Below are 27,943 nucleotides of genomic sequence, written 5' to 3'. Positions count from 1 at the left end.
TTTTGAATTTTTGAGTGTTCAGTCTAATAGCTCTTATAGTCTGGTCTGCTCAACCCGAGTAGTTTTCTTCCTCCCTGTGGGGAGTGGGATTCTTACAGCTTTAAGGCCAAGACCGCCAGTCAGCAGCTCCATTATCTCAGTAGATATCAGCCCTTGAGCCTTCTGTTCAAATGGAAAGCCCCGCAGCCACACTACAGCAGCATTTCCTGTTCCTAAAGGACCACTTCCTATATGGTGTACGAAGGCTACCCCAACCACTGCCAGGGCTGCATTCAGTTACCAGATTTGCTGGTGGGCATACCCCTGTCATACCCCTTCCTCTCCCTCTTGGGCTTCAGAGGACTGAGGAGAGGGGGGAAGGAGCCGGTCAGATCCAGGGTCTTGCTAAAATCAGCATCTGCCTCTCCTCTGTCTCTGAGAGCATCTCTGTGCTTTTGTTGAGACAGGTAATTAGCGGTTTGAGGTTTGCTGTGGAGTGGTTGAAGCTTCCAGTAGGATCCTGACCACACCCCTCAGCCCTGTTTATCCTCTCTCTGGAGGTCTTCTCAGGCCTCGAGTTCTCCCAGCATCCTTGCAGGGAGGGACAGGGAACACCCCTCCCCAGCCTGTGACTGGAGCGTGGCTGCCTCCTCTCCCGCTTCTGGCCTGTTCTCTCTGGTCACCAGAGGCCAGGCGGAGAGGAGTGTCACCTAGCCAGGAGAAAGCCCCAAGAGGAGGAAAGGAAAGGCCGCCTGAGAGACTTTCTACCAGCCTCTCCCTTGCCAGCCCTCTCTAGGGGTCCTTTGATGGAGTGCCCCCCCTCCCCCCCAGTCTGGGTCATCTAGCTTGTCACCTGGGTGGCTCTGCTTGGCTCTTGTGGAGGGGAGATGGGGGGTGGGCTTGACACTCAGATCCAGCTTTGCTGTTGCCTCTGCCCTGTTCTCTTGGGCCTGCACATCTGGGTCAAGTAAGTGGAGACTGGCTCATCATAGCAAAGGGAGAGCAAAAGCCACAGAGTGAGCCATGGAAATGACCTCATCGTGTGGAAGCCATCAGCAAGGGCTGGAAAGCAGTCATGTTTGAACATGTGTATGGGAAGGAGAGCAGACTGTCTGTGGTTTGCATTTTCATGTTTCATGTGCAACAGCATTTTCCTGGGGATTTGGCTAAGCCAGCTTTGGCAGAGAGCAAGCGAGACAGCTGCTCGTTCCTTTGCATAGCCCTGCCTCCCACCTCTGAAAGCAGCTGAGCTTTTGTGTTCAGGTGGTGAACAGGAGGTGGCTTCATTCACTGGGGAAAGCCTTTCATGAGACTTTCAGGGTCTTGATGGGCAGGACAGAGCTGTCCTAGCAGGGGCACGCCAGCCGGCTCGTCTGAGCTGCGGAGAGAAGGAACGTGTGTGTGCAGGGCCGCTGTTCATCTGAGATGCATTGTGTGACCGTTCCTGCTGCCAACACATCCCTGCAGATAAAGAGCTCTGGCCCCAAGCCCCACGGGCTGCAATACCTCCACAAACCCCCTCTTCTAGGACCCCCACCCCTCACCCCAGTCCTCCTTCTTCACCATCCAGCACTGTCATATTTGGTGAGGGTGGGGGGCTGGTACCACACACATAAGTTGTAACAGCCATTGTTCCCTGTTGTGAGCAGAGTTGTCTTCAGTCCCTCTGCTCCCCACCAGAGCCTGTTCTAGCCCAGCATTTGGCGGCAGTGCACCCCGTTGACACTGCTCCTCAGACAGCCGTCCAGCTGAGGGAGGGGGCCCCGACTTCCCTGCATTCCCCAGGAGGCACTGCAGCGAGCATTGGGGAATCGCTGTTGTTAGTCTCTGCACGCTCCGACTACTCCCAGACCTCCCAGTCTGCGGCCCCAGTCGCTCTGGCACCTCATTATGCCCTTTGGTTTTGCTGACAGTGGTTTATGTGTCTCTGGAGAGGGTGGGACTCATCACGTTTCGCCTATCTGAGAGGATTGCTTTTTGGAGAACACGACCGCAGCATCGTGTCTTAGGAAAAGGCCTAAAAAAGGATGGCCTGTGGCCTTGGCAAAACAGTGTTGCATAGAGGAGCCATACTGCTTGGGTTCAAATCTCAGCTCTACCATTGTGTTGGGCAAATTAACCTCTCTGGGGCTTGGTTTTAAGGGGTGGCTTGTTTTTCTGTTTTTAATATCTTTGTTACATAAGTGACCCATATTGGTTTCAGAAAATGTAATATTCCCCAAAAAGCGAATTAAAAATTATAGTACATATAAGTCCACTGCCCGTACATAGCCTCTCGACATCTTGGACTGTGTCCTGAATTTCAGAGTTTTCCTGTGTGTGCTTATGTGTGGTTGTGCATGCACACACTTAAAAATAATATACGTTCTGTTCTATAGACTGTATTGGGAGGGACACGTTGTGAGTATGTATGTGTCAGGTGCTGTTTTAGGCACTGCACACACAGTGTATAAAACAAAGTCTCTGCTCTCAAGGAGTTATGTCCGGTTGGAGGAGATGGACCATAAATAACAAATAGGTCAAGAGGCAGTAAACAGCTAAGAAGAAATATAGAGCATTATATCAGGTCTGACAATTAAGTTCGCGAAGTTGCCACCAAGCACTTACATTGGCAGCACTGTACAAACAGCTCGGTGAGGTTTCATAACCTTGGTACATCAGTGTCTCACAACTGTGTTTGTGTCAACGCGTTGCGGTGTCTTGCTGAGGTGTTCATTATTGTGTGTTTTTCTGTGATGTCACAAGAATGCCTGAGCTTGGATTAGAGCAACGAACAAACATTAAATTTCTTGTTAAACTTGGCAACAGTGGAAGTGAAATCAGGGACATGGTAGTCCAAATTTATGGAGATAATGCCGTGAAGAAAACGGCAGTGTACAGATGGATTAAACGTTTTTCTGAGGGGAGAGAACGCGTTACTGATGAAGAGAGGTCAGGGCAGCCAGTAACGAGCAGAACTGACGAAATTGCAAAAATTAGTTGAACTGTGCATCAAAATCGTTGGCTGACTGTGAGAAGCATAGCAGACCAAGTAAACATCAATAGAAAATAGTTAGGAAAATCTTAACTGAAAATCTTGGTATGAGAAAGGTGTGTGTAAAAATGGTCCCAAAGGTGCTCCCAGGGAACAAAAGCAAAGGAGAGTAAAAGTTTGCCAAAACCTTTTGGAGAGGCAAGATGATGTTTTGGGCAGTGTTATCACTGGTGATGAAACATGGGTGTACCAATATGACCCTGAAACAGAGTCAAAGTACACAATGGAAGTCAGCCAATTCTCCACGATCAAAAAAGTTCCGTCCAAATCAAGAGTCAAAACAATGTTGCTAACCTTTTTTGATACCAGAGGGATTATTCATTATGAATTTGTACCAACTGGACAAACAGTTAACCAAGTGTACTATTTGGAAGTGCTGAAAAGGCTGCATGAAAAAGTTAGATGACCTGAACTTTTTGCCAACAATTCATGGCTCTTGCATCACGACAAGGCACCAGCTCACATGCCACTGTCTGTGAGGGAGTTTTTAGCCAGTAAACAAATAACTGTATTTACACCCTCCCTACTCACCTGATCTGGCCCCCAATGATTTCTTTCTTTACCCAAAAATAAAGGAAACAATGAAAGGAAGGCATTTTGATGACGTTCAGGACATCAAGGGTAAAATACAAAAACAGCTCTGATGTCCATTCCAGAAAAAGAATTCCAACATTGCTTTGAAGGGTGGACTAGGTTCTGGCATCAGTGCATAGCTTCCCAAGGGGAGTACTTCGAAGGTGCACAGTGATATTCAGCAATGAGATATGGAGCACTTTTTCTAGGATGAGTTCGCGAGCTTAATTGTCAGACCTCTTAAGAGAGAAGGGCAGCGACATGGGTTTCCAGTTAAAAGGGGGCAGTTTGTCCACCTGCTTCCTTTAAAACCCTCACTAAAAATGACGTTAAATTAAAAATTAATCCATAAATTCTAGAGGGAGGGAGAGGATACTAAGATAGAAAGCAAAGGGCGGGGGAGTACCTGATCTAGCAGATCTGAGAGACTGAAACCTGAGCCTGCAGAAGGGAAAGCTGGGCAGCAGTCACTTAACTCCCCTAACTGTTTCTTCCAGAGATTAGCCTCTGAAGAGGTTAAAACAGAGGGTCTAGAGATTCTAGGTACAGTTGAGGTTGGGTTGTAGTGCTGTGATGTAGGACGGTTAAGTGCAAGTTTACATACTGAATGTTGAGATGACCCCTGCCCTTCCATCCAGCTACTTCTCCTCACTTGGATTGCTGTCAGCCAGACTTAGATATCAATACCTCCATGTATGAAATGGGAAGAGTTGTCTGTGGCGAATCTGGCCAACCCAAGAGAAAAGACTTAAACTCTTGGGGGTTCTCAGGCAAAGGACTAGCCTGATCATCCTGAAATAAAGCCCCGGGTGAACTCATCTGTGTCCGCAGAGCTGCCCGTCAGCTCTTTAGTGCTCTCCTTTCAGTATGAGTAAGTGGGCAGGCAAGGATGACCGAGCTCTTGAGTAAAGTTGAAAAACAAAGGACAAGAAAAAAAAAGGAAGGAAGAGAAAGAAACTTGGAGGAAACAGAAACTTCAGGGAGAAGAAATTTTCAGAAACTATCGTTAATCTCAGAGAAATTATGATCTATTGAATGCATAAGAACAAGATGCTATCAATAAGGAATCTTTTTAAAAAGCTCTTGGAAATTAAAAATAGAGCAGAAATAAAAAATTCAGTAGGAGGGTAGATGAAGTTGAAGAAAACTACCTTAAAAGTAGAATTAAAAAGACGTAAGAGATGGAAAATGGGAGCGAAAAGCCCTTCACCTTTTAACATTTTGCCACATTTGCTTTTTCTCGCTCCATGTTTGCATATAATAATGATTTTCTTACTAGTATTATTTATTGAAAAGTAAATGGCAGACAACATAACCCTTCATTGCTAAGCATTTCACTGTTTATCTCCTAGGAACCAGGGAGCCAGGGTAAAATGACCAATTTTAGGAGACTTCACACCTGTACAAAACTATTATATACCATAGAGACCATTATTAAATGTTACCAGTTGTTTCAGTACCGTCTTTGAATCAGGACTCCTCTGCCCCACCCGGGATCCGGGCCAGTCCTTTATCTGGAGCCCACCTTCTCTTTCCTAATGTTGACACTTTTGAAGGGTTGTAAAGCCTCTCGCTTGCCGAATGTCCCTGTATTGGGGTTTGCTGATATTTCCTCGTGTTTAGATTCATGTTGTACATTTCTGGCCAGAACACCAGGGCACAAGGTGTCAGTTGTCCCATCAGGAGTGATGTTAACTCCGGTCACTTGGCGTTTTCCCTGTGTAATTAGTAAGTAATCTGTGGGGAGCTATTTTGAGACGGTGCGTGGATATTCTGTTCTCAACATGTTTCTCCCCAGTGGGTTGACATTTATTGGACACCAACTCTCCACCACGCTCCTCGTGTGAAGTTCAGCTGCAGGTCAACACCTCTACTGGCATTTTCGGTGGACACCAGAGTTTGTTTCGGGCTGCCAATGAGTAACTTAGCTTTGGGAAATACATTGATTTGGATCTGAGAGGTTTTATTCCGTTTGGGACAAAAATGCTCTTTTGGGTTTAAAGTCTGAAAGGCCAGATTCATTTTTTCATTTGTTCAGTAAGAATTTGTTGAGTGCTTACTGTGCTATTCCAGGTGCTGGGGATAAAATGATAAAAAAAATTTTTAAAAAGTTAGACAAAATAAAATCTTTGTCTTCCTGGAAGGTCCATTCTAATGGGGGGCAGGGGAGAATCAGACAAAATCAGTCTGTCGTCTCTTGTCGGGTAGTGATGAGTGAAGGAAACAGTGAGGAAGTCAGGGGTCCTTCAGCCAGGGCTGTCCGAGAGCTCTGAGGAGCTGACCTTTGGGCAGAGACCCTGGTGTAGCAAGGGAGCAGCCGTGACTCAGGGGAGGCCCGCTGTGCAGGCGGAGGAGCAGCTGGTGAGAGGCCTAGAGATAGGCACATGCTCCATGTGAGTTGGGGGGGCCGGAGACATTGCGGGGGAGAACGGTGGTAAATGAGGTTGGGGAGAGGTCCAGACACGATGACGGAGGACCCTGTTGACCATGATTAGGGAGTCCGTGGGAAGTCCAGGTTTGAGGGGGTCGGCTCCTCAGGAGGACATGGAATCCTGCAAGCCCTTCCCCTGACCCCAGGATGTCAGGGCCAGGGCGTCCAGTGGTGGTCTGCCACAGGCTAGCCCCCACGAGTGACTGGCTCTGAGGACCCTGGGTGCAGCAGTGGGGTTTCTGCATCCAGGCAGGACTTTCTCGGGAAAAGGATAGCAGGAAGTGAACAGTTGGAAAATGCCTTTTTATTTTTTCCCTGCTGCAGGAGGGGGCTTGCCGGTGAGGTGCCTGTTTCCCCAGCACCCTGGGTGGCTTGGGCCGTCTTTGACAAGCCTTGGCAGTCAGGGGCATGCTCGGAGGCCCAGCGGCTTTCTGATCTGGAGCAGCCAGGGAGCCCCAGGCTATGATCCCAGGACTGCGTCCATTGCCAGGAGGCCTAGGCCCTTCTCCAGCATCAGCTCTGCCTTTGTCCACAGCCCATCTCCCCCACACCCAGGGAGTGCCTTTGCTCATGGCCTTTCTCCCCATGGCCCAGCCCAGGCAACCGGAGTAACAACGAACACAACAAGAATGAGAGCTGGCATTTGAGGAACACTGTTTGGGGCGGGGTGGGCGGAGCGGAGGGTCACATTCTAAATGCTTCCTCTATCCTGCTCATTGACTTCTCACAGCAGCCCAAGGTTACACAGCTACTCAGTGCAAAGCCAGGATTTGAGCCCAGGCTGACTGCTTCCAGGATGTCTGTTCTCCCCAACGCTGCACTGCAGACAGCATGGGATTCTCCTAGAGTCCACTGCCAGGGCCACAGCAGTGCCATTCGACCTATTTCAGGCAGTCTCCTGCTTCTTGAAATCTTGGTGTGCTTGACCTCTGGCCTCTGAAGCAGGGCTGGTAGAGAGTGTTGGCAGTGAGAAGTGAGGAACTACTTTTGCCGCTGCTTCCCTTTCAGGGTCCAGTCCAGAGATTCTTAGGAAGTGGGGTGATGTTTAACATCTCCAGTGGTCCAGACGACATGTATTGTTTAATGGTAACAACAGTTCTGTGGGGCATAATCTTATGACGACCCTTTAACAGATGAGGAGACTGAGACTCTGAGACGTTAAGTAACACGCCCGAGGTCTCACAGCCAGTAAGAGCAGAGCCACGTGTCAGCTCAGATCCCGTGTCTTCTTCCCACCATACTGCTTTGCCTGCTGGGGCTCATGACCCGCGGCCTTTGATCCTCACCAGAAGTCATGTGCTTGGGGTAGCACCCGTGGACATCTCCGCTGGGCTGTTGGACGACAATATTGGGACTTTGAGTGGGTGTTGAAAGAACACCAACTCTAGGGTAAGAATGCCACGATTCCAGCTTGCTGCTGCTGCATTTCACAGCCTGACATTGGATAAGTCTCGAATCGTCATCAGCAGTTTTTACTCACCTATGAAATGGGGATTAAAATCACCGACTTCCTCAAACCAAATAGCTTCGTCTCAAGGTGTGTAGGTGCATGTGAGAATTTGCTGCAGTTTTCAGTACACCTGCAGGGCTTCTCTTTCGGTTTCCCTGGGCAAGCACATCTGACTCTAGAGCTAGGGAGTCAGGAATGTCATGGGTCTTTAGAGAAATATCCCAACTGATTTTAAAGCCCCATGTTCCTTTTCTGCCCTTAAGATCTATGTTGAAGCGCTACATATAAATGTTAGAGTAGTGCTAACAGTTGTAGCAGATGTTATTAGAAATAGAGAAAAGGACTTAACCAAAACCAGGTGGTATTGGACCAGGACCCTAGCCTAGAGAGTCTGTTTAGGAAAACGACACAGTTTCCTTCTAGTGAAAACTGGTTCTCAACTGTGGGCAGTTTTACCCCCTGGGAGACATTTGCCAATGTCTGGAGACATTTTTTGGTCGTCACATCTGGATAGATGGTTTCACTGGCATCCCGGTAGACGCCTGCAAAGCTGTTAAACATCCTGAAATGCACAGAACAGCCCCCGCAACAAAGAATTACATAGGCCAAAAGGCCGGTGGTATCAAGATTGAGAAACCCTGGATTAAAAATAGCCAGCACTTACGTAGTATTTACTGTGTGTCAGACATTGTTCTAAGTTCTTCACAGGTATTAACCTGCTTAATGGTCCCAAACCTATGACATAGGAGTGATTATTATCCTCAGGTGACAGATGCTGAGGTAGGGGCGTGGGAGGTTAAATAAATGGATCAGGGTCTGGGTCCCGAGGAAGGAGCGAGCCGAGCCAGGACTTGAACTCAGACATTTGGGCTCTAGAGTCCTTGCATTTAACCACTGAACTATCCTGCACTGCTTTGCATTAATAGGACAACTTGGCTTTAAACCAGATTTTCAGCTTTGGGCCCAGAAACCCACATACAAGGCTGACAATTAAGTTTGTGAACTTGTTGCAACGATGTTGTTAACCTTTTTTGATATCAGAGGGATTATTCATTATGAATTTGTACCAACTGGACAAACAGTTAACCAAGTTTACTATTTGCAAGTACTGAAAAGGCTGTGTGAAAAAGTGAGACGACCTGAACTTTTCACCAACAATTCATGGCTCTTGCATCACGACAATGCACCAGCTCACACGGCACTGTCTGTAAGGGAGATTTTAGCCAGTAAACAAATAACTGTGTTGGAACACCCTCCCTACTCACCTGATCTGGCCCCCAATGACTTCTTTCTTTATCTGAAGATAAAGGAAATAGTGAAAGGAAGACGTTTTGATGACATTCAGGACATCAAGGGTAATAGGACAGGAGCTCTGATGGCCATTCCAGAAAAAGAATTCCAAAATTACTTTGAAGGGTGGACTAGGTGCTGGTGTCGGTGCATAGCTTCCCAAGGGGAGTACTTTGAAGGTGACCATAGTGATATTCAGCAATGAGGTGTGTAGCACTTTTTCTAGGATGAGTTCGCAGACTTAATTGTATAACCTCGTACCTAGAAATTTGGCATGTGAGAAAGAGTCAGAAACCTTTTATTCCTGTGCCTAGAAAATAGGGGTAGGGTGGTGAGTTTTCTAGATTTTGAGTGTGGCCCAGTTCATGAATTTAGTGGCATGAGGCACTTTGTGGGAGTGGGTCAGCCTTTTGCTCCTTCTGTCAGGGAATCAGAGGCCAGGCAGGGGTCATCTCTTCCGTGGTGGGGACCGGAGTGTGAGGACTGTGCAGAGTGGGCCTAACTCTGCAGTCCCGGGTCGTGTTGTGTCATTGCAGATATAAAGACAACCGTGGTTTACCCAGTCACAGAGAAGCACCTGCAGAAGTACCTGCGCCAGGACCTGCGCCTGGTCCGAGAGACGGGAGCAGATCACAGGAATATCACCTTACCCTACTTGGTGTCCCAGAGCCTCAGCATCCAGGTAATGGGCCACCACATCTTGGACTGGCCTAGAAGGGTCAGATATGCAGTGCTGTCCCCATGGCCAGTGTCTCTTTCTCAAGCATCCGTCGCAGTCTTATCAGGGGCCAGTACTGTTCCACAGCACAAGTTATGGGGCGACGGCAGAGAGCACAGTAGAGTCCCTGCCTTTATGGAGCTTCCTTCCTTGCAGGAGAAAGACAGCACACAAATATATAAGTGGCCATACGAGAACAATGCCATGAGTGCTATGGAGAAAACTAAGCAGGAAAGTGGCATAGAAAGTCCTGGGGTGAAGTGGTCACTGTTTTGCATAGGATGCTCATTGATAAGGGAGTTGACCCTGATCGTGGGCATGCCCAAGGGGATCTCAAAGCAACCTGTATCTACTCTAACAGTCCTCACACAGTCTCGGAGTGGCTGTGCTGTCTCCAGGGATCTGAATGGGTAAAGGCTGATGCCTGGTAGGGCTCACCACAGTCCAGACTTTTATTCCTGGTTTTGCCGGCAGCAAACCAGCCTCCAGAAGCCAAGTCTGAGTCAAAAACTTCCCCTTCTCTTGTTCTCCCTTGCATTCACTTCATAGGGGGCAGATCCCAATCGTCCCTGGGGACTTAGTACAGGCCTCGTCTCCCAAGGACTATGTTTGGGGGTTGGCAGCGCCTTCTGAGTGTCTTTAGCCACTGGACCAGCTGCCAGGCCATTTAGCTAAGAGATCCCGATTTCTCTTTGGGCCTAGGCCCACCGCCAACCAGAGCCTCTGCCTGGAATTGGCCCCATGTGAATGCTTCGAGTTAAATATGATGGATGAGTCGTTTTCTTGCTCACTCACTGGCTCTCACTGTCTCCATGTCTTTATCACTTACTCTTGTTCTCTTTGAGCATTTTTCACTTACTCTTCCCAAGGTTCAGGTTCCAGTAGTGGAGGGTGTTCTAATGGTGGAAACTCACAGCCATTTCTCCAGGCCCAGAAGAGGGGCGGTGCCCTGAGTATAGGGGCACTGTGGGTGACTGTTCTCGGGAAGAGGAAGGAAAAGGAGGTTGGCAGGGTGGGTGGGAGGCCCTGTGTGCCCACAGCCCTCTTTTCCAGCCTGGCTATTAGCCATGGTCTCCCTGTGCAGTATTTGCACAACTTCCTCTGGCTCAAGATGGCTTGGGTTTTTTTTGTGTATGTGTGTTTTTTTAAAGTTCCAGCACTTGCTCTCTCTTCTAAGTGGAAAGGAGATATGTCTCCATCTTCCTAGATAGCTTCTGCTGTTAGGATCCTAGAGGAATCTCTTGGAACTTACGAGATATGATAAAAAAAATATGGTGAATGTTTAAATTTTAAAAAAATTATTATAGTAAGAGACACATTGCTGTTAAACCCCCTCAAAATACTCCCCCTCACTTTGAACACACTTATCCCATTGTTCCTGCCACTTTCTGAAGCAGTTCTGGAAGTCCTCTTTCATGAGTGTCTTTAATTACACTGTCATAGCTGCCTTGATGTCCTGAATCAATTCAAAACATTTTCCTTTCATGGTCATTTTGACTTTGGGGAAGAGCCAGAAATCGCACGGTGCCAGATCCGGTGAATAAGATGGATGAGGACACACCGTAATGTTTTTATTTGACAGAAATTGCTGTACCAGAAGCGATGTGTGACACAGAGCCTTTCTGTTGTGATCACAAAATACGGTAAGTGCTGCTACCAAGTGCCTTTCAACGGAAAGGCAGGGATCTTCAATATGGAAAGCGGTGCATCAAACCTCAGTAACAGTGTGTGACAAGTTTCAACTTGTTCGGTGCAGTCAGTCAGGTGTGAGCTACGGTTAAGAGAAGGTGCATTTTATTTAAAGTGTGCCGTAAATCATCCTCCATCATGACAGCACTCCATGTCACACATCGCTTCTGCTATACCGCAATTTCTGTCAAGTAAAAACATGATGGTGTGTCTTCATCCACCGTATTCACCGGATCTTGCACTATGCGACTTCTGGCTCTTCCCCAAAGTCGAAATGATTCAGGACATCGATGCAGCCACGACAGCACAACTAAAGACACTCAGAAAAGAGGACTTCCAGAACTGCTTCAGAAAGTGGCGAGAAGGATGGGATAAGTGTTTGAAGCGAGGGGGAGTACTTTGAGGGTTGTTAATGGCATTGTCTTTTACTGTAATGAATTTTTTTTATTTAAACATTCACCATATTATTTGATCATACCTTGTACTATGTGTACCTTCTTATACACTATTATACAGATCCCCTTGGAAAATAATACAACAAAATTCTGCTGCTCTCCCAACTCCTGGTTGACATGAACACTCGTGTGTCCTTTCTTGGCTAGTTCTTGGAGGTTTACAAGTACTCAGCTTAACTGGTCACAGTCATTATATTTATTGAGCATCTACTGTGTATGTAGCAGGCTCTGTTCTAGGCTCTGGAGGGTCACCAAGGTAAACTCTGACAATGCCCCCGTAGTCCTATAGGAAGATGGACATGTTGTTTGGCAACGCCATGTAATGAGTTAAGCACTTTGGTGGTTTACATACAAGGTGCCGTGGTAACACAAAGGGGGAGTGATCAACTCAGACAGTCGGGGGCTTCCCAGAGGAGGGGATCCTCCAGTTGGGTCTTACGGGACAGATAGAAGTTTACCAGGTAGACAAGGCAGATAGGACATTCCAGGCGGAGGGAAGAGCAAGCCCAGAAGCACAGAGGGCTGGGGAGCTGGAGGCTCAGCAAGAGACAGCAGGACAAGGGCGGCAGGGGCCGGGGGGAAGCGTGTGCACCTCGTTCAGGAGACCAGGAAGTCTCATGCTGATCGGCAGGATTGCCTGCTGAGAGTTTTTTAAATGCAGAGCGTGGGGCCTACTCCATATCTGCTGAGTCAGAATGTTCAGGGAGCTGGGAAATTCGTATTTTTAAAAAATCGCTCTGTTTCTAATGGTCCTCAGATTTGACAGTGATTGCTGTGGGCCATGAGGGTCCCCGCAACAGTTTTCAGCATGTGGGTAACGTGATCAGATTTAAAGAATCAGATGGAGTGTGGTGACAGTGGAAGCAGGAAGACTACAGCCCAGTGTGAGTTGGAGCCGAGGCAGAGGCAGTGGAGAAGGCTTCAGTAGTGAGTTAATTAAGAGGTAGGGCTTAGGAACTGGGGGATGCAGAGAGGTGAGGGAAGAGCCTGGGATGGCTCCCGGTCTAGCCTGGGTGATGAAGGGACAGATAGTAGGATCGTTAACCAGGATGTGGGATGTGGACAACAGCGAGGATTTATGTAGAACACAGTGAGTTCAGTTTGGCACTTACTGAGCCTTCACTGGGTGCCAGGATCTGTCCTAAGCATTTTACGTGCATCACCTCATCCAATGTTCACAGTACCCTTTTGGGGATGGGATTCGAAGCCAGGCAGTCTGGCCCCAGCGTCTGTGCGCTTAGCCCACTACCCTATTTGGCTCCTCAAATTTGGTACTTGTAACTTCCAGCAAAAACGCCCAGTGAAACTGCAGTTCCATGCCTGGGTCCGGAACAGGAGAGGTCATCAGCCTAAAAATGCGGATTGGTGAGTCCCTGAGTCAAGGCTTCAGCGTCAGCCAGGTTTGGGTTCTCATGCTGCCTTCTCAGGGCAGTGTGGCATGGGCCTTCACTTCTGAGGCCCAGTTTCCTTGTCTGGAAAATGCGATTAGGGTCCCAGTGGAAATTGAGAGCAGTGCCGTGTATCACGTGCCTGTTGCTATTTTCAGCACAGAAGGGGCACCAGAGTGGTAGCTACCCTCATGCACACACAACTGGGGAGCAGGACAGGAAAGTACGGAGCTGAGACACCTGGAGCTGCGGGCAGGTAAAGGGTGGCAAGCAGGTGGGTGAGCAGAGAAGCAGGAGTGTGAAGAGGGAGCAAGATGTCCTAAGGGAGGAGAGGGTGTGTGGAGGGTGCTGCCAGTGTCACTGCCAGGAGGCCAGGCCAGGTGTATTCCAGAAGCCATCAGAGCCCACCCACAGGCCTATCACTGTGCGGTGGCCGAGTCTCCTGGGCTTTCTTTCAGATGGTGTCACTCCCCGTTGTGTAACCCCCAAGGATCTGTGTGAGTTCTGTTCCCTGCTTCTCCCTTTGTCATCTGGGGTTCTGGCCTGAGACTTCATGTGGATTTAGATCCCTCCTACTCTCCACGTGGCCTGGGACATGGGCTCTAGGACCAGGCTCTGCGTTTGGAATTGTGTGAATTTCCTTACCCATGCTTTTCCCATACCTGCAAAATGGGGTGCTCACAGCCCAACTTCCCAGGCTGCCTGTGAGGACGGTCCCCTTGAGGCGTAGCGCAGGGCCTGGCACATAGTAAAACTGCGCCCATCACCACCACACTTGTCACTCCATTCTCGCACTTCTCTCTCGCCCTTCGATCAGCACCACCTCCTTTGCTCCTTTTGTCTCTCTTCCTTTCTCCAGTTGGCGTGTAGCCTCCAGCACGCTGCCCATTGTGCGCATCCCAGGTACCAGCATTGGAGCTATCTGTGCTCTGCCCTCTGCTTGTAGGATGCCTGCTCTGAGCTGCGTGCTTCCACGTGCATTTGCTCACTTACAATCCTCACCTCAACCCTAATGTGTACATATCATTAGCCCCATTTTACAAAGGGGGGAACCAAGGCTTAGAGAGAACAGATCACTTACCCAAGGCGACAGCTAGTTAGGGGGGAGAGCTGGGGGATGAGCACAGTCTCACTGGGCCCCAGAGCCCGTTCACTCACCACCACACTTGCTTTCCAGTCAGAGACAGCAGCTGCTCAGTTGTGGACAAATGCAGGGCCCAGGGCAGCTACTTGTGGGCAGGGCTCTGTGTGGAGCCCCCCTCCACCTCCTTTATTTTTGGGGTGCTGCAGGTCAGGTTCTGGCTGGCGTTTTTCTCTAGCAGCACATTCCAGTGAGACAGGAAATGCCTCCCTGGGAGACCTCAACATGGTGGGGCGGGCTGGGCAGTTCTCTGGCCACAGGGCTGCACAGCGGAGCCTGCTGGCATCTGTGGGGGAGCTAAAAAATATACAATACTTTTCCTCCCACCTCAAAGTTCTTCTAGCTGGGCTGACAAGCCAGTTAGCAGAGACAGACGAACAGGAGAAAATCAAATTTTAATCCATGTGCATGGGGAATTCACATAAGCATGAAAATTCCAAAGAACGAGGTAAAACTGGGTATACATGACTCTGTACACAAAGAAGAAAGGAGGGGGCGCAGATCTTACACTTCAGAAGCGAGAATGATGGGAGATGTACAGGTGATGGAGCAAGAGCGGAACACACGTGGCAGGTACATTTTTGCTAGGCAGCCCAGAAACAATGAGACACCGGTCATCGAGTAGACAGGCCCCTGTTTGATGCCCTCCCACCCACCAGACTCAATTCAAATTAGGCTGTTAAGGCGACCATCCTAAGATTTCCTTCCTGGAGTGGGTCTTTCCCTCTGAACCTCTTAGGCAGAAAGAGAAAGAGTCAGAGGTTCTTTCTGAATCTTTTGTTTCTTAATTACCACCTTAAAAATCATCCCAAAAGGCAAAACTTTTGGTCCCTTCATCCTCCAGACCCCTCCCAGGAAGTGGCACAGCCAGGCTCTTCTCAGGAAGTGTGGACCTTTTTTCTTTGTCTGTGGGTGGACCACATGTGACCTGTCTGTGGCTCTTCCCAGGGGGCTGGGAGGCCCAGCTATTCCCAGGCAGGTACCCTCTGCTCCCTCCCTCTCTACCTCAGATAGCTGCACTTGACCTTGTCTGTGCTAGCCAAGGAAGCGGACTTCTGGGATGAGGTGTGCCCGCTCTAACTAGCCCCCGCCCCTGCCTTTCGCTGACACTTCTGAGAGTGTGCTGAGAAGCGCTTCACTGGTCTGGTGGTGGTGGTTCCCTGACCAAGCCAACCTCTCCATGAACTTGGAGGCCCATTGTGACTGTGAGGTGGAAGGGGCAGCATTGTGAGCCCAACCACTGCTCCCGCTCTCTGGCTTCCCAGCAGGGTTCTCTCTTTGATTTCTGGCATAGAGTTATTGACCTGAAAGGAAGTCGAGTTTGCAAAGGGACCTCAGAGCTTGGAGGAAGTGCAGAAAAGCTGAGGTCTGAGATCTGTGACAACAGGAGCCTTATCTTAACCTCCCTATAGGAGGCTTCTTCAGAGAGGCCACCAGGACCTTAACTGTAAAGTGATGCCTTTGGGATCCACACAGTGCCCAAGGAAGGGTTCCCTGAAGGCTCTTGACAGCGGCGCATCAAAGGGTGTAAGGGAGGGCGGGAAGCCCTGAGTTGATGAGCAAGGTCTCTATGTGGCCTTCAGGTCTGCTTTGTGACACAGGGGCTGTGCCAGCTGAGACTGCTGTGGCTCCAGGTGGGCTGAGGTGCCCATCCCACCACTGAGAATCCCATTAGGGCGGGAAACCCACACACATTAATTTTTAGAACCTAAGCCTTTCCCTGCCTAGGTATAGAGGCAGCTTTCTCTGCAAAAGGAACTCCCAGCCTCTTTGCCGTGGTCTTTGCCATGGTCCTAAATAAAGTGGGATGGGGCGTATGCAGGCAGCTCTCCCCTGGTCCTGTGGGCAGTGGAGGGGTTCACGCAGACCAGGTCTGTGAGGCCACAGCAGAGTGTGCATGCTTTTGACCAGGAAGAGCCTCAGGAGCCAGCCCTGTGTGCACAGCAGTGGCCCCTGTGAGGAGTGCTGGTGGCCAAGTGTCAGCGGTGGTAGCAGAGGAGAGATCTCCTCTGGACCCCCGAGAGCAGATCCTGGAGGACAGGACAGCCTGGGTATACATCCCCTGAGTTCCGGGGTGGTCCTTCCTGGAGGGGCCAGAGAGCTTCACGAGCCCCGTCTCGGGAGTCTCCCCAGGGGCGGTGACTGATGCGGGACCGTCTCTTGCCCCTGCCTTCCAGTGGGTGGACAACATTCTTGACAAGAAGGCCGAAGCCGACCGGATTGTTTTCGAGAACCCGGATCCCTCTGACGGCTTTGTCCTCATCCCCGACCTCAAGTGGAACCAACAGCAGGTAAAAGACTCCTTGCTGGGGTCCTCCGCTTTCCGAGAACCCTGCTTCACGTTGCTGGCGCACCCGACCTGCCCTGCTTTCTCACGTTGGTCACCCTCTCTAAGCAGATTATAATAACCAGCAAAGAGAGGTCTGAGCTCTGTGCTGAGTGTATACCTGCCACACACAAATGTTTACGCTTTAATGGGTCAGTTTAAACCCTTCTGTCTCCTCCAGTCCTCCGGGTGTGTGTGTGGGGGGTGGGGTGCAGAATGAAGTGATGTTTGTGTAAGCACGAGCCACTCTTGAACCAGTCAAGTGGCTTGGGTGGCCACTTTCAATTTCTGGAGCCCTGAGGTGGACTGTTTGCTTCTCTCCGTCCCTCTGGACACCAACAGATCCAGGCAGGCCCATGGTCTGAAGTACTGGCAGGCAGTAACCATGGTGACCAATCAGGGGTCCCGTCACTGCCCTAGTCCCTAGGTGCAGAGGAGGTCTCCTGGCAGTCACGCCTCTACCTGGGGCTCTCAGCTTTGTTTTCTGGTCTCCCCGCTATCTGCCCTCCTCCATTTCTCCTCACCGTCTAAGGAGCAGGTTTCCAGTGGAGCCACCTTCACTCGCACTGTCCCTCGTTCTCTACCTCTCCATCTTCTTTCCTCCTGCCCTCACTCCCCTGCACCGGCCCACCACCAGTTACAATGCGCCATCGCTTCTGTGGGGGGACTTTCATACCCTGACAGTAACAGAACAGGCAGAGCAGCATGTTACAGGAAGTGCTGTTCCCACCACACACTGGAATTGGGCCAGACTGAGCCTGCAGCAGGTTGGGGAGCCAGGAGAAGGCCGAGGAAGCCAGATGTGGGACTGCTGGGTAGGACGTGGGGAGATAAATGCCCCCCTCCTCTAACTAGAATCTTTGAGTAATCTAAGCTCGGGTTTCCGTTCTGCCTTTGGGTGGGCCCTTCTGGTTTCTGTGTTCCTCACGTGGTCATAGGAGTCCCACACAGAGAGCGTTCTGGAGTCCAGGCCCTGTCCACCTTACCATGGATGCCTTCTCTCTTGCTTTCTCAGCTGTGGTCTTTGGGTCCTAACTGAGCTCACCTGCAGTTTGCTTGGTTTTGATTGGGTGATTTCTAGACCTTCCATGACACTCCTTCACTGCCAAAAACGGGGGGCTGGGAGCCTGTGGTTGGAGCAGAGGGCCAGCGTTTCACTTCAGAGGCATGCAGGCTAGTGAGCGCCAGCTGTCTCTTACAGGAAGCTGTGGGAATTCCTGAACGTGGCTCCAGGGGTGGTAGGAAATTCGAAGGGAGTTTCCAAAATTTGGGGCACTGTGTGATGATTTGGTACAGCCGGGTAAGATCAAAGAAGATGGCCTGGCACTTGCGGGGTGTTGCAGCGGAGAGAGGCTGAGAGAACACCTGCCCCCACTCTCCCGTCCCCTGCAGCCCATCCCCACCTCAGGCCTCCATGGAGGAAGCCAGGACGGCTCAGGAGATGCTGGGGAAGTGGGAACAAGGCCATAGGCATGCTGGTGGCAGCTCTGGGGCTGCCTTGGTGCAGCCCTGCAAACCCTGTCTGTCCCCTCGGCAGCCCTGCGCCTGAAGGTCCTGGATTGCAGACTGGGTCACGAGAGGTGGGGGTGGGGTAGGAGGAACTTCTGACTCACAAGATCGTTGAGGACTGAAGAGCTTGTGCTTTGCAGGGGGATGGTGGTCTGAGGGCCGTGCAGGGGCAACAAAAGATGGCCTTGTGCATCGCCAAGAAGCCCTGAACACACTTAAGCCATGGCACTGAGAACGGAAGTCGTCGTCCTCCTGACCTGGTGCTGGCAGGCATCCTGCCTGGCCTGCCTGTGGAGCTGCCCTCTGTCTGTTCCACTGAAGCCAGAAGAGGCTTCAGGAACTGCACTGGCCTCCTGGCCACATGGCTGCGCTCCCCCTCAGGGGTTTTGAATGGGCTTAAATGTCAGACTTCCCTTGGTGGGACATAGGTGCCATTGTCCTTGGCCTTTGCTTAATTTGCATTTGTCTCTTGGTAGTGCCGTATGTGATGTCACGAATCCTTGAGCTATGACAGAACACTACCACCGACCACTCCCCGAGCATTAGGCCGTATCCAATCCAGCAGGGAGACTGGCCAGGCAGGACTTCTGTTCTTTGTCCTCGCAGCAGGGGAGGGCACAGGGAGGGGAGAGGTGCATTGGCACAGCTTTGGGAAGCCTTTTATTTATTTTTTTTAAAAGATTTTATTGAGGAAGAGGAACAGGACTTTATTGGGGAACAGTGTGTACTTCCAGGACTTTTTTCCAAGTCAAGTTGTCCTTTCAATCTCAGTTGTGGAGGGCGCAGCTCAGCTCCAGGTCCAGTTGCCTTTGCTAGTTGCAGGGGGCACAGCCCACCATCCCTTGCGGGAGTTCATCCGGCAACCTTGTGGTTGAGAGGACACGCTCCAACCAACTGAGCCATCTGGGAGCTCAGCGGCAGCTCAGCTCAAGGTGCCGTGTTCAATCTTAGTTGCAGGGGGTGCAGCCCACCATCCCATGCAGGTATTGAACCAGCAACCTTGTTGCTGAGAGCTCACGCTCCAACCAACTGAGCCATCTGGCCACCCGGGAGCTGAGCAGCAGCTCATTGACTTCATTCTAGTTGCAGAGGGCGCAGCTCACTGGCCCATGTGGGAAACGAACCAGCAGCCCTGTTGCCCAGAGCTCGTGCTCTAACCAACTGAGCCACCCGTCTGCCCCTGGGGAGCCTTTCTAGTCACTTGGAATCTCATCCTGCTGCCTCCTCTCCCAGAAGCATATCTGTATATACTATATATGTATGCAGGTAATGCTCCAACTGATGGCCTGAGATTAGAGACTCTTTGTCCATATGACCATTCATCCATCCATTCCACAAATATTTGTCAAGTCCCTAATGTTTGCCTTCCTGGAGGTTATAACATCCCTTCCTCAATTCTCTTAAGAGATCACCTGTACATTTTATGTGTTTATTTTATTGTATCTCTGATTCATACATGCACATGGTAAAACACACAAATAGTACACAGAGTGTGCAGTGAAAGAAGTAAATTCCCTCACCCCAAATGCCTCCATTTCCCTTCCCCAGAAGAGGTGGTTATTTCTTTGTCTCTCCTTCCAGAGATAGTCTTTGCATATTGTATACATAAGTATATATGTGTGTGTTTATATGGACACACGTGCACTTTCAGTTCATATGATTTAGATTCTTTGGTCTAAGGTTCTCAGACCAGGAAACTCCCTTTGAGTCACTGCAGAGATGGGGCGGGGGGCTCTCCAAAGCTCCAGCCATTCTGTCTTGTCCCGGATGCTGTTACTTTGATTTCACTGTCCTGCCTTGTAAAAAGAGATTGGTGGTGTCTTCTCCCGGAGTGACTGATGGGCCACTTTCTGGGGTGCCAGTCTGAGACCCTCACTAGCCCCTTGTCTAGTTTTTTTCAGGTAATTTCTCTGGGCCAGGGGCCCTTTGGATGCTTGCAGCAAATCTGGGGTAATGTCTGATATCAAAGGATGGGTTTTTCCTCCTTCACCCAGCCCGTGAGCTGACACCCAGCACCGGATTTCATGCCTCATTCCATGCCTGTGGAAGCAGAGAGGTGTGATTTAATGTCATGATGTCATGTTCGGGATTTGTCAGCAGACATTATCTAAAACAAATGCTACTATTATTTGGGAGTCCTGTGACAGTAACACATGGAAAAGCTGAAGACCACAGGCACACACATACACACCCCAGGTCCAAACAGTTTTGTGTCCTGACTTCTCCTTGGGCCCCTAGCTAGTGAGAGAGTAAATGTCCTAGACACGTGTCATGAGAAGGGAGAATGTGGAAGGGACTTGTGGGCACAGCCGAGACCTGGGTAGGCCCAGCCTTATCATCAGTCAGGAGGTTCCCACTGGGCTCAACCGTAGCAGGTCTGGGGCAGAGAGCCCAGATTCTTAGAACTCTGGGAGAGAAGAATGTCTGTAGCAGGAAGAGGCTGTTGGCCCGAAGAAGCACATTGAACATCAGGTACCATATGGAAAATCTCATTCTCACTTTTTGAATCAGGGTCCTTAGGGATTTGGTTGGGTTACTCACGGTCCCCAGATTTATCGCCTTGAGAAATCTAGCAGCTCAGGCTGCAGGGCTGAGTGCTGCTGGAGTCTCCCCCATGCCTCCCCCGTGGAGCCCTGGTGTCTGGGGCCTGCCTCGCACATGGATGTGATAAGTAGCCAAGGTCAGGGTTTGGGGGAGCAGGGAGGAGTAGGGGGTTATCTGACAGGGGAAGAGTTTATTTGCTGTCTGGCACAAGATCTTGTTGACTGGTTCTTTGCACTGTTGTGACCTCTAGGTTTTTTCAGCCATGCACTGTTTTCAGGAAGGACAGCAGGCGTGTCCGCCTGTGAGGCCTGGGAGATAGGGAAGAGAGAAAAATGTGAAGGCTCTGGTGGTGCTCACTGCTGAGCTGGGCCCGACTCCCTTGCCACCTTTCACATCCCTCAGCACCCCTTCACATGCTTTAGGCTCCAGACAGATCGCATTGCCTACTCCCTGCTTACGTGCCATGTACCTTCTTGCCTCTGACCCTTTGCTTTCACTGTTCCCTCCACTTAAATATCTTTTCCCAAACCTGCCTCTTGTTCAAGACCCAGATCTCGTGCCTTGTGTTCTACGAAGCCTCTCTGGATGGCCCTAGCTAGCTAGTCTTTCCTTCTTCCTCCTGTGCTTTTATCACTTCATGTGTCATAGCAGTTACGTGTGTATGTGCCATTAGAGCATAACCTCTTAGAGGGGAAGAGTTGTCCTGGGCGCTTTCTTGAACCTCCTTCCTGTCCCCCGCCCCCATCAGCTGTGTGAGTATATAAATATTCCCATACGATATTCTTTAGCAGGAGGAATAAACAGCAGTTCTGTTCCATAGACTGTCCCACTCACCCTGGGCATGTGGACGCCCACATTGTCTGGGGATCGGTCCTGCTGTGGGGTTCCCAGGATTGGCTGGAACTGCGGGACTGGGGGGCAGCGCCTCCTGGCTTCCGTGGGGAATTCCAAGGTTGGCAGTCTCCCGTGACTGTCCACTGCTGAGCCTGTTTACCCCTGGTCTCTACAGCTCGATGACCTGTACCTGATCGCCATCTGCCATCGCCGGGGCATCAGGTCGCTTCGGGACCTCACTGCAGAGCACCTTCCGCTGCTCAGGAACATCCTCCAGGAGGGGCAGGTGAGTCCCCTGGACAAATCCCACCGAAGCCCGGACGAGTCCCACCCATTCCAGGGTGTTCCCTGCACCACTTTCCTCTCCTTTCCAGGGAGGCTGTCTAGGAAAGGGGCTTTTCTTTGGATGCCAGTGTGGGGGCCACATGCAGGCTCTTTAGATGGTCTCACAAGGCCCCGTCACCTGGTCCTGCCCAACCCTCCAGCCTGACTTCCCGCCACCTTTCCTCACCCCACACTCGTCCTCCTCAGCTTAGGTTCCCACTTTGGCTCCCTGCAGCAGATCCCGTCTGGGACGCCCTCCCAGGATTGCCTGCCTTGCTTGTGACAGCCACATTGTACCAGACGTTGTTCTTTGGTAGCTGGGTCCCCGGCTCTGATGTGTGTATGCACGAATCCCCTCATTTAGCCTGAGAGCAGCAACCGCGTCTGCAGCAGCTGGCATTCGGGGATACAGTCTATCTGGGGTGATGATTGAATCGAATGAAATCATAGGGGTGCAAAAGGAGCCTTGGGGCAAGGGAAGGTGGGGGAAGAGAGTCTCAAACCCTGGGTTGTGGTCCTGATTCTGACATTGTGACATTAGCCACCTGGCTGACCTTGGGCAGGTCACTTCACCTCACCTCTCTGGGCCTCAGTATCTTGTTAGGATCCTTCTGAAGCCACCATTCTGTGGGGTTATTCTCAGCCTTTGTTTCCACTCTGAAACATTTGAAGATACCCCTGACGGCACATGCCCAGGCCCGGAGTCACAGATGCCCAGCTGGGAGAGAGGCTTGTCCCTTTCAACAGGAGCTGCTCCAAGGCTTGGATGCACTTAGAGGAAGGGTTCTGCCTGGATCCGCTCCTTGTTACCCTCTGGACCCCAGCTCCCCACCACTGCCCTAACCACTTCTCTCTTCCTGCCAGCCCACGTCACTGTCTCTCTGGCTGCCTTTCTGTTTGGAGTGACTCGTTTCTCCTGAAACAGCCTCTGGGTGACAGAGAGTGGTGTCTTTCTTTCAGGGAGATGCTGGGCCAACACTTTCACCTGCCCTGGCAGTTCTGGCGGCCTCGCCCTGCTTATTCCAAGAAGCTCTTTGGGTGCTCTGGCCTTGGTCTCACCTGCTGCAGAAATCCCTGGGGTGTATTCTGAGCCCACTGAGGCCCTAGTCTCTTTCCCGTCACCTCTGACCTCCTCAGGGATTTACCCACAATGGAAACCAGAGTCTCCTCTTAACTCCAAGCTTTGGAGATTGGTAGAAAAATCCCTACCCCTGAGCAAGGTGGGGGTGGGCCAGAGTCAATACTTTCTTCCCCCGACAGGAGTCCACCCCCAGCCTTTCTCTTGCACCAAGGCCCTAGCTCAGCCCGGTCCCCAAGCCCCATCCCCATCGTTTCCAAGCTAAGGGAGAACCAGGCTTCCTTCCACCCACGCAGCGCTTTAAGTGTTCACAAGTCGTTCCCAGTCTGGGTCTGTGGGGCCTGTCCTTGGGCCCTGGGGCTTCCTAGATTCCCAGCAGCAACCTTTGAGGAAGGAAATGTTTTATCAGGTTGGAGGGGGATGCTGATTCAGGCCACTGTCCCCTTCGTCTGGGAGAAGGAGCCTCAGCTGTGCTGCTGTCACCTGTATTTGTGGATTCCCTGGAAAGGAAGCACAGTGGGCAGAGGGCTGTTCGGAGGGTTTGTGTAAGGTGAGCCCAGGCTAAGTGGGGTTAGGACAGGAAGAGGGCGGAGCCGGTTGGTGGGCAGCACAGTGAGCCTGCCGCTGCCCTTCTCCCCAGGAGGCCATCCTGCAGCGCTACCAGGTGCCGGCGGACCGCCTCCGAGTGTACCTGCACTACCTGCCCTCCTACTACCACCTGCACGTGCACTTCACGGCCCTGGGCTTCGAGGCTCCGGGCTCGGGGGTGGAGCGGGCTCACCTGCTGGCAGAGGTGATCGAGAACCTGGAGCATGACCCGGAGCACTACCAGCGGCGTACGCTCACCTTTGCCCTCAGGGCGGACGAGCCCCTGCTCCAGCTCTTGCAGGAGGCCCACAAAAGCTGAGTCCACCCACCCAGGGCTCTCAGGAGCATGGACGTGTGGGACTGGGTGGGGAGGAGGGATCTTTTAGCACCAAACGAAATTTTTAAAAATATATTTTGTACTGGCTTATTCCTAATGTGTGAATAAAGTATTGGTCTCATTCAGTGTTGACTGATGGTGCAGCCCGGGGAGGAGGCGCTGAGGGAAGTGGAGAGGGCAGAACCCTGGGGAAGGTCTTGAGAAGAGAGGACCAGCTCTGGTGGGGGTGGCTTCAGCTGACCTGGAGGGGTGCCAGGCCTTGCTCCAACCCCCACACAGCCAGTCTTGCTGATTTCTGTGTCCTGAATCTGACTATACCTCTCCCTGTTTTCACACCTTCTGATTTTGCTGCCACGTTCCTCTTCCTTTTCCCGAGTAGGTTTTCTAGGTCCATATGTCTGGGAGTACCCCCAAAAACCCCAATGTGATAACTTTCTGGAAATAATCTATAGCATTTTTTTGATGGCAGTTCCTCTTTCTATTCCCAACATTGAGGTCACCCCTGCCAGGGTGAGTCAACCCTGCTGATAAACTTGTTGACAAGGATAAAGGATTGCCGCATGGAAGTGGGTGGGTTTTCATAAGAATTGGATGATGCAAGCCCAAAGAGCCTGCCTTTGCCTCTATTATTTGGTCAGCGAGTCCCTGGCCTTGAGTTTATTATCTAGGCAAGAAGACAAACAAACTTGCATGGAGCAGCCAGAAGATCAAGTACAAAATTAAACCAGCAGGGGCACGTGATATGCGTGCGGTGGGGGTACAGAAGCCCTGAGGGGCTCGGGTTCAAGGTGTGACCGGCATCATAGGTCCCTGTTCATAGACTCTTGAGGCCAGGAAGGGACTTCAGAAGCTGACTACAGGTAGGGAGCCATCAGAGGCTTTTCTGGGAAGGGTAACATCTGCCACTACTCCAGCACAGCCGGGACACAGGCATGACACACCCCTGTCAAGCTCAGCAGGCATGAACACAAACACGTAAGGCACACTTTCCAGCACCAAGGATATGTATCACGTAGCCAACGGGGCTGGCATGTGTTAGTCAAGGTGGGGCTAGTGGATACTGGGTCTTTCTCAGGAAACGCTAGAGGCAGGATGTTGGGCTCTGCTGTGTGATAAGAGGGAAGAAAAGGCAGAGGACAGGGTGGCTCTTATTGTGCGTGCCCTGGGCTGAAAACCAGGAGACCGTGATTCAGAGCCGAGCTCCATCCATTCATTCGTCAAATGTTTATTGAACACGTACTGTAGGCGAGGCACTACCCCAATACTGGTGAGTGGTGAACAAACAGTCAGACGTCTCTCTTCCTGGAGCTGCCATTCACACATAACACTGGATAAGACCCAAAGGGTCCTGAGCCTGCTGCTTTGTAACGGGGCCTGGGGGTGAGGATCCACGACTCAACCCGTGTAAGCGTCAGGCGTGATAATGAAGCCTTATCATAAACGATGAACTTGCTGATTGGCTTGCGCCAGACAGCAGCCTAGGAATTGGGAACACAGAGGTGACTAAAGCAAAGCCCTTACCCTCCGGCTAGTGGTTCAGACAGGCAAACACCGGAGTGAAAACTGACAACTCCTGAGAGCAGGTACCTTGACAGCAGGTACACGGGAGAGTCTGGTGTAAAAGGTTACTCTAGGAAACACACTGTGTGCTTCGGATCCCGACAGTACCAGGCACACTGTCCAACCCAGGCCATCTCCGGCAGGGCGGTCTAAGGGGAATAAGGCAGTGAGGCTGAGGGCGGCGGGGCGGGGTCAGAGGGGGAGGGCGGCAGTGGGGTGGGCACCTGCTGCCCCCACTGGGTGGAGACGATAGCAGCTGAACCAGCTGGCTTGGAAGGGAACTCTGGCTTGTCTTGAAAAATACACCTGGGAAGGCCTGAAGACGAGACCCTTTCTGAACTGTTGTGAAGATCAATGCCAAGTGGAGGAGTGGAGGGGACGCAAACCCAGAGTCCCCTCCTTGCAGAGTGACAGGACCCAATCCCGGGAGCATCCTCTTCTTGGGCGATCATGTTCTGTCAGCGGGGGTCTCATCTCTCTTCACACAGAATTGTATGCTTGGAAAAGACTAACATGCGACACATCCTGAACCGGAAGGAAGATGGCCGGAGCCTCCCAGGGGATGGGCCTCCATCTCCCGGGACCTGTGCCCTGGGAAGGCATTTCCTGCCCTTCCAGATTTGACTTCCTAGCCTGATCTGTCCTATCTCGCCTCCTTCCTCACAGGTTTACTCAGCCATCTCTCGGATTTCCACCAACAGTCTTGCATGCACTGGCATGACAGGTGATGGTGGGAACAGGTAGTAAGTACCCTCCAGACGCATGGCTCAGGGGAAGGGGAGGGCCCAGGGTGAGACAGTAGGTAAGGGCTGTTCCAGAGGGAGGCGGCTTTGCCCCTCTCATGCTGGGAGGAAGGGGATGGTGCTGGCGCACCGGGATTGACAGCTTTCAGAGGGGCCAGGCTCAGTTGTGCCCCAGTGCCTGCAACAGCAGTAACCAAGACCCAGGGAGGGAGCAGCCCTGCAAGCTGGAAACTGCTCTGGACAAGAGCTCAGGAGTTCAGCCTCCTGCCCCCAGAAACCCCAGGTGTGGCCAGTACCCCTGCCCATAAAGAGTATTTGTTTTTACTCTATCAAACAGCGGCTCCAATGTATTGTGAGTCATGGAATGGATCCTGCAGACTCTCCCTCTGTTGTATAACTACTTGGCCTTTGTCACAACCTGGAAGTTCCTTCGCTGCAAACGCCATCTGACCTGAATCCTGGGAATCTTGAAGAGCTACAGGTAAGAACTGGCCAAGCCAAGAGGCCAGTCGCCTTGTTACGCCTCCGCTGAACTTGCAGAGGGCCCGTAGCAGGTCTCCTCTCTTTCTGACCACACATTCCACTTCCCGGTCATTTCTGGGGAGTCTCTGTTCCCAGAGGCTGTAGGGGTCCAAGAGCAGCTCCCCCCGACCATCAACCTTCCACCTTCGGCATTGTGGGCCTGGACCAGGTGGCAGCAACTGCTTTCACTTGCAGATAAAGGAACTTGACTCTGAATCCAGGTCTCCTGGTTCTCAGTCCAGGGGATGCCGAGTAAGAGCCACTAGCCTCTGCCTGATGCTTCCCCCTATCACTTAGCAGAACCTAATATCCTGTCTCTCCTGAGAGAGCTTCCCTAGCAAAATCCAGCATGCCCGAGCCCCACCTTGACCAACTAGCACATGCTGGCCTCTCTCGGGCTGTGTGATACATCTGTCCTCTGGCTGGAAAGCGTGCCTTGTGTGTTTAATCGCGTGCCTTCGATGGGCGTGCCTTGGTCTGCTGGAGCGGTGGTAGATGTCACCCTTCCCAGATAAACCCTGGACCACTCTACAACTGGCTGTCAGTCCCCAATGCTTGGCCCTGTTTCTTATTGGCTTGGTTGGAGAAGGAAGGGAACAACTGCTATTGTTCCTTGGCTCCTCTCAGTTTGCCCAAATTTGTCTTATAGAGCAAAATTGCTGAGTGTTCTATATTTGTCAACATTCCTTCATGAAACTGAGAAAAATAACGTTTCGAAATGAGTTGGACATTTAAGCTCCACTTTGCATGTCCTTGTGGAATACAGAACTCCAAATTGAGAAACAAATCAAGAAACAATTACATAGAAAGTAATTGAAAATATTTCTCCTCGTGATACTTCTATATCCAAAACATTGTAATGTATCTATTTTATTTCTAAATAGGTTGATGTAGGTCTGCTAAGTCTTCCTTCTCAGAAAGGACTAAATGTTTATACCAAACATGTCCACATAATGTTAAAATGTCCTTTCTTTTATAAGAAGATGGTCATAATTAATGGTAGCTGTTTTTTAGATATCCTTACTTAGCAAAATAAATGTTGGCAACCCTATGTTTGTTCTGTTATTATTATTATTGAAATTACATTGGATTTGAAACCTATATAAACTTGAAGCTACCGAGTTTTAACCACTGTTAAAAAATAAGCATGGACTGAATCTGTTTAAAGTGTTTCAATTCAATAAACAGAATTTGGATATCTACCTTACTTTTCAATTTATTTTTTTAGCAAGAATTGGGGACTAGAGCTCACATGGAGCTTACAATTTCGTGAGGAACATCTGCGTTAATTAGTTACAAAGTAATTACAGGAGTGGTGAGTGCCTTGAAAAAAGCAGAGGGGGCTATGGGAGCTTATGCCAAGAGAAGCCTAACTTCTAGGCTAAAACTGGATAGCCAAATACCTAGCACAGTAAAAGCCCAGCAATTAG

The 27,943-nt window shown here is 50.8% G+C and overlaps 1 protein-coding gene across 5 annotated transcripts in view; it reads left to right on the top strand.

The window, feature by feature from the left end:
• The window catches only part of DCPS (decapping enzyme, scavenger), a 41,190-nt gene extending 13,479 nt beyond the window's left edge, over positions 1-27,711 (top strand). The window contains exons 3-7 of one of the 5 annotated variants that reach the window (XM_019710479.2): positions 9,294-9,439; positions 16,326-16,439; positions 21,537-21,647; positions 25,915-25,972; positions 26,329-27,711. In XM_019710479.2, the coding sequence (XP_019566038.2) occupies positions 9,294-9,439; positions 16,326-16,439; positions 21,537-21,647; positions 25,915-25,972; positions 26,329-26,441 (542 nt within the window). In that variant the 3' untranslated portion in view covers positions 26,442-27,711. Of the gene's footprint in view, positions 1-9,293; positions 9,440-16,325; positions 16,440-21,536; positions 21,648-23,403; positions 23,814-25,914; positions 25,992-26,328 lie in introns of those variants that run through there. The other 4 variants (XM_019710477.2, XM_019710476.2, XM_019710475.2 and 1 more) reach the window with 4 other exon arrangements.
• Positions 27,712-27,943: the final 232 nt, after the last annotated feature.

The sequence above is a fragment of the Rhinolophus sinicus genome, linkage group LG16 (assembly GCF_036562045.2).
Source record: "Rhinolophus sinicus isolate RSC01 linkage group LG16, ASM3656204v1, whole genome shotgun sequence".
Classification (NCBI taxonomy): Eukaryota; Metazoa; Chordata; class Mammalia; order Chiroptera; family Rhinolophidae; genus Rhinolophus; species Rhinolophus sinicus.
Note: the sequence above shows the minus strand (reverse complement) of the source record. Positions and strands in the feature narration are given on the sequence as shown.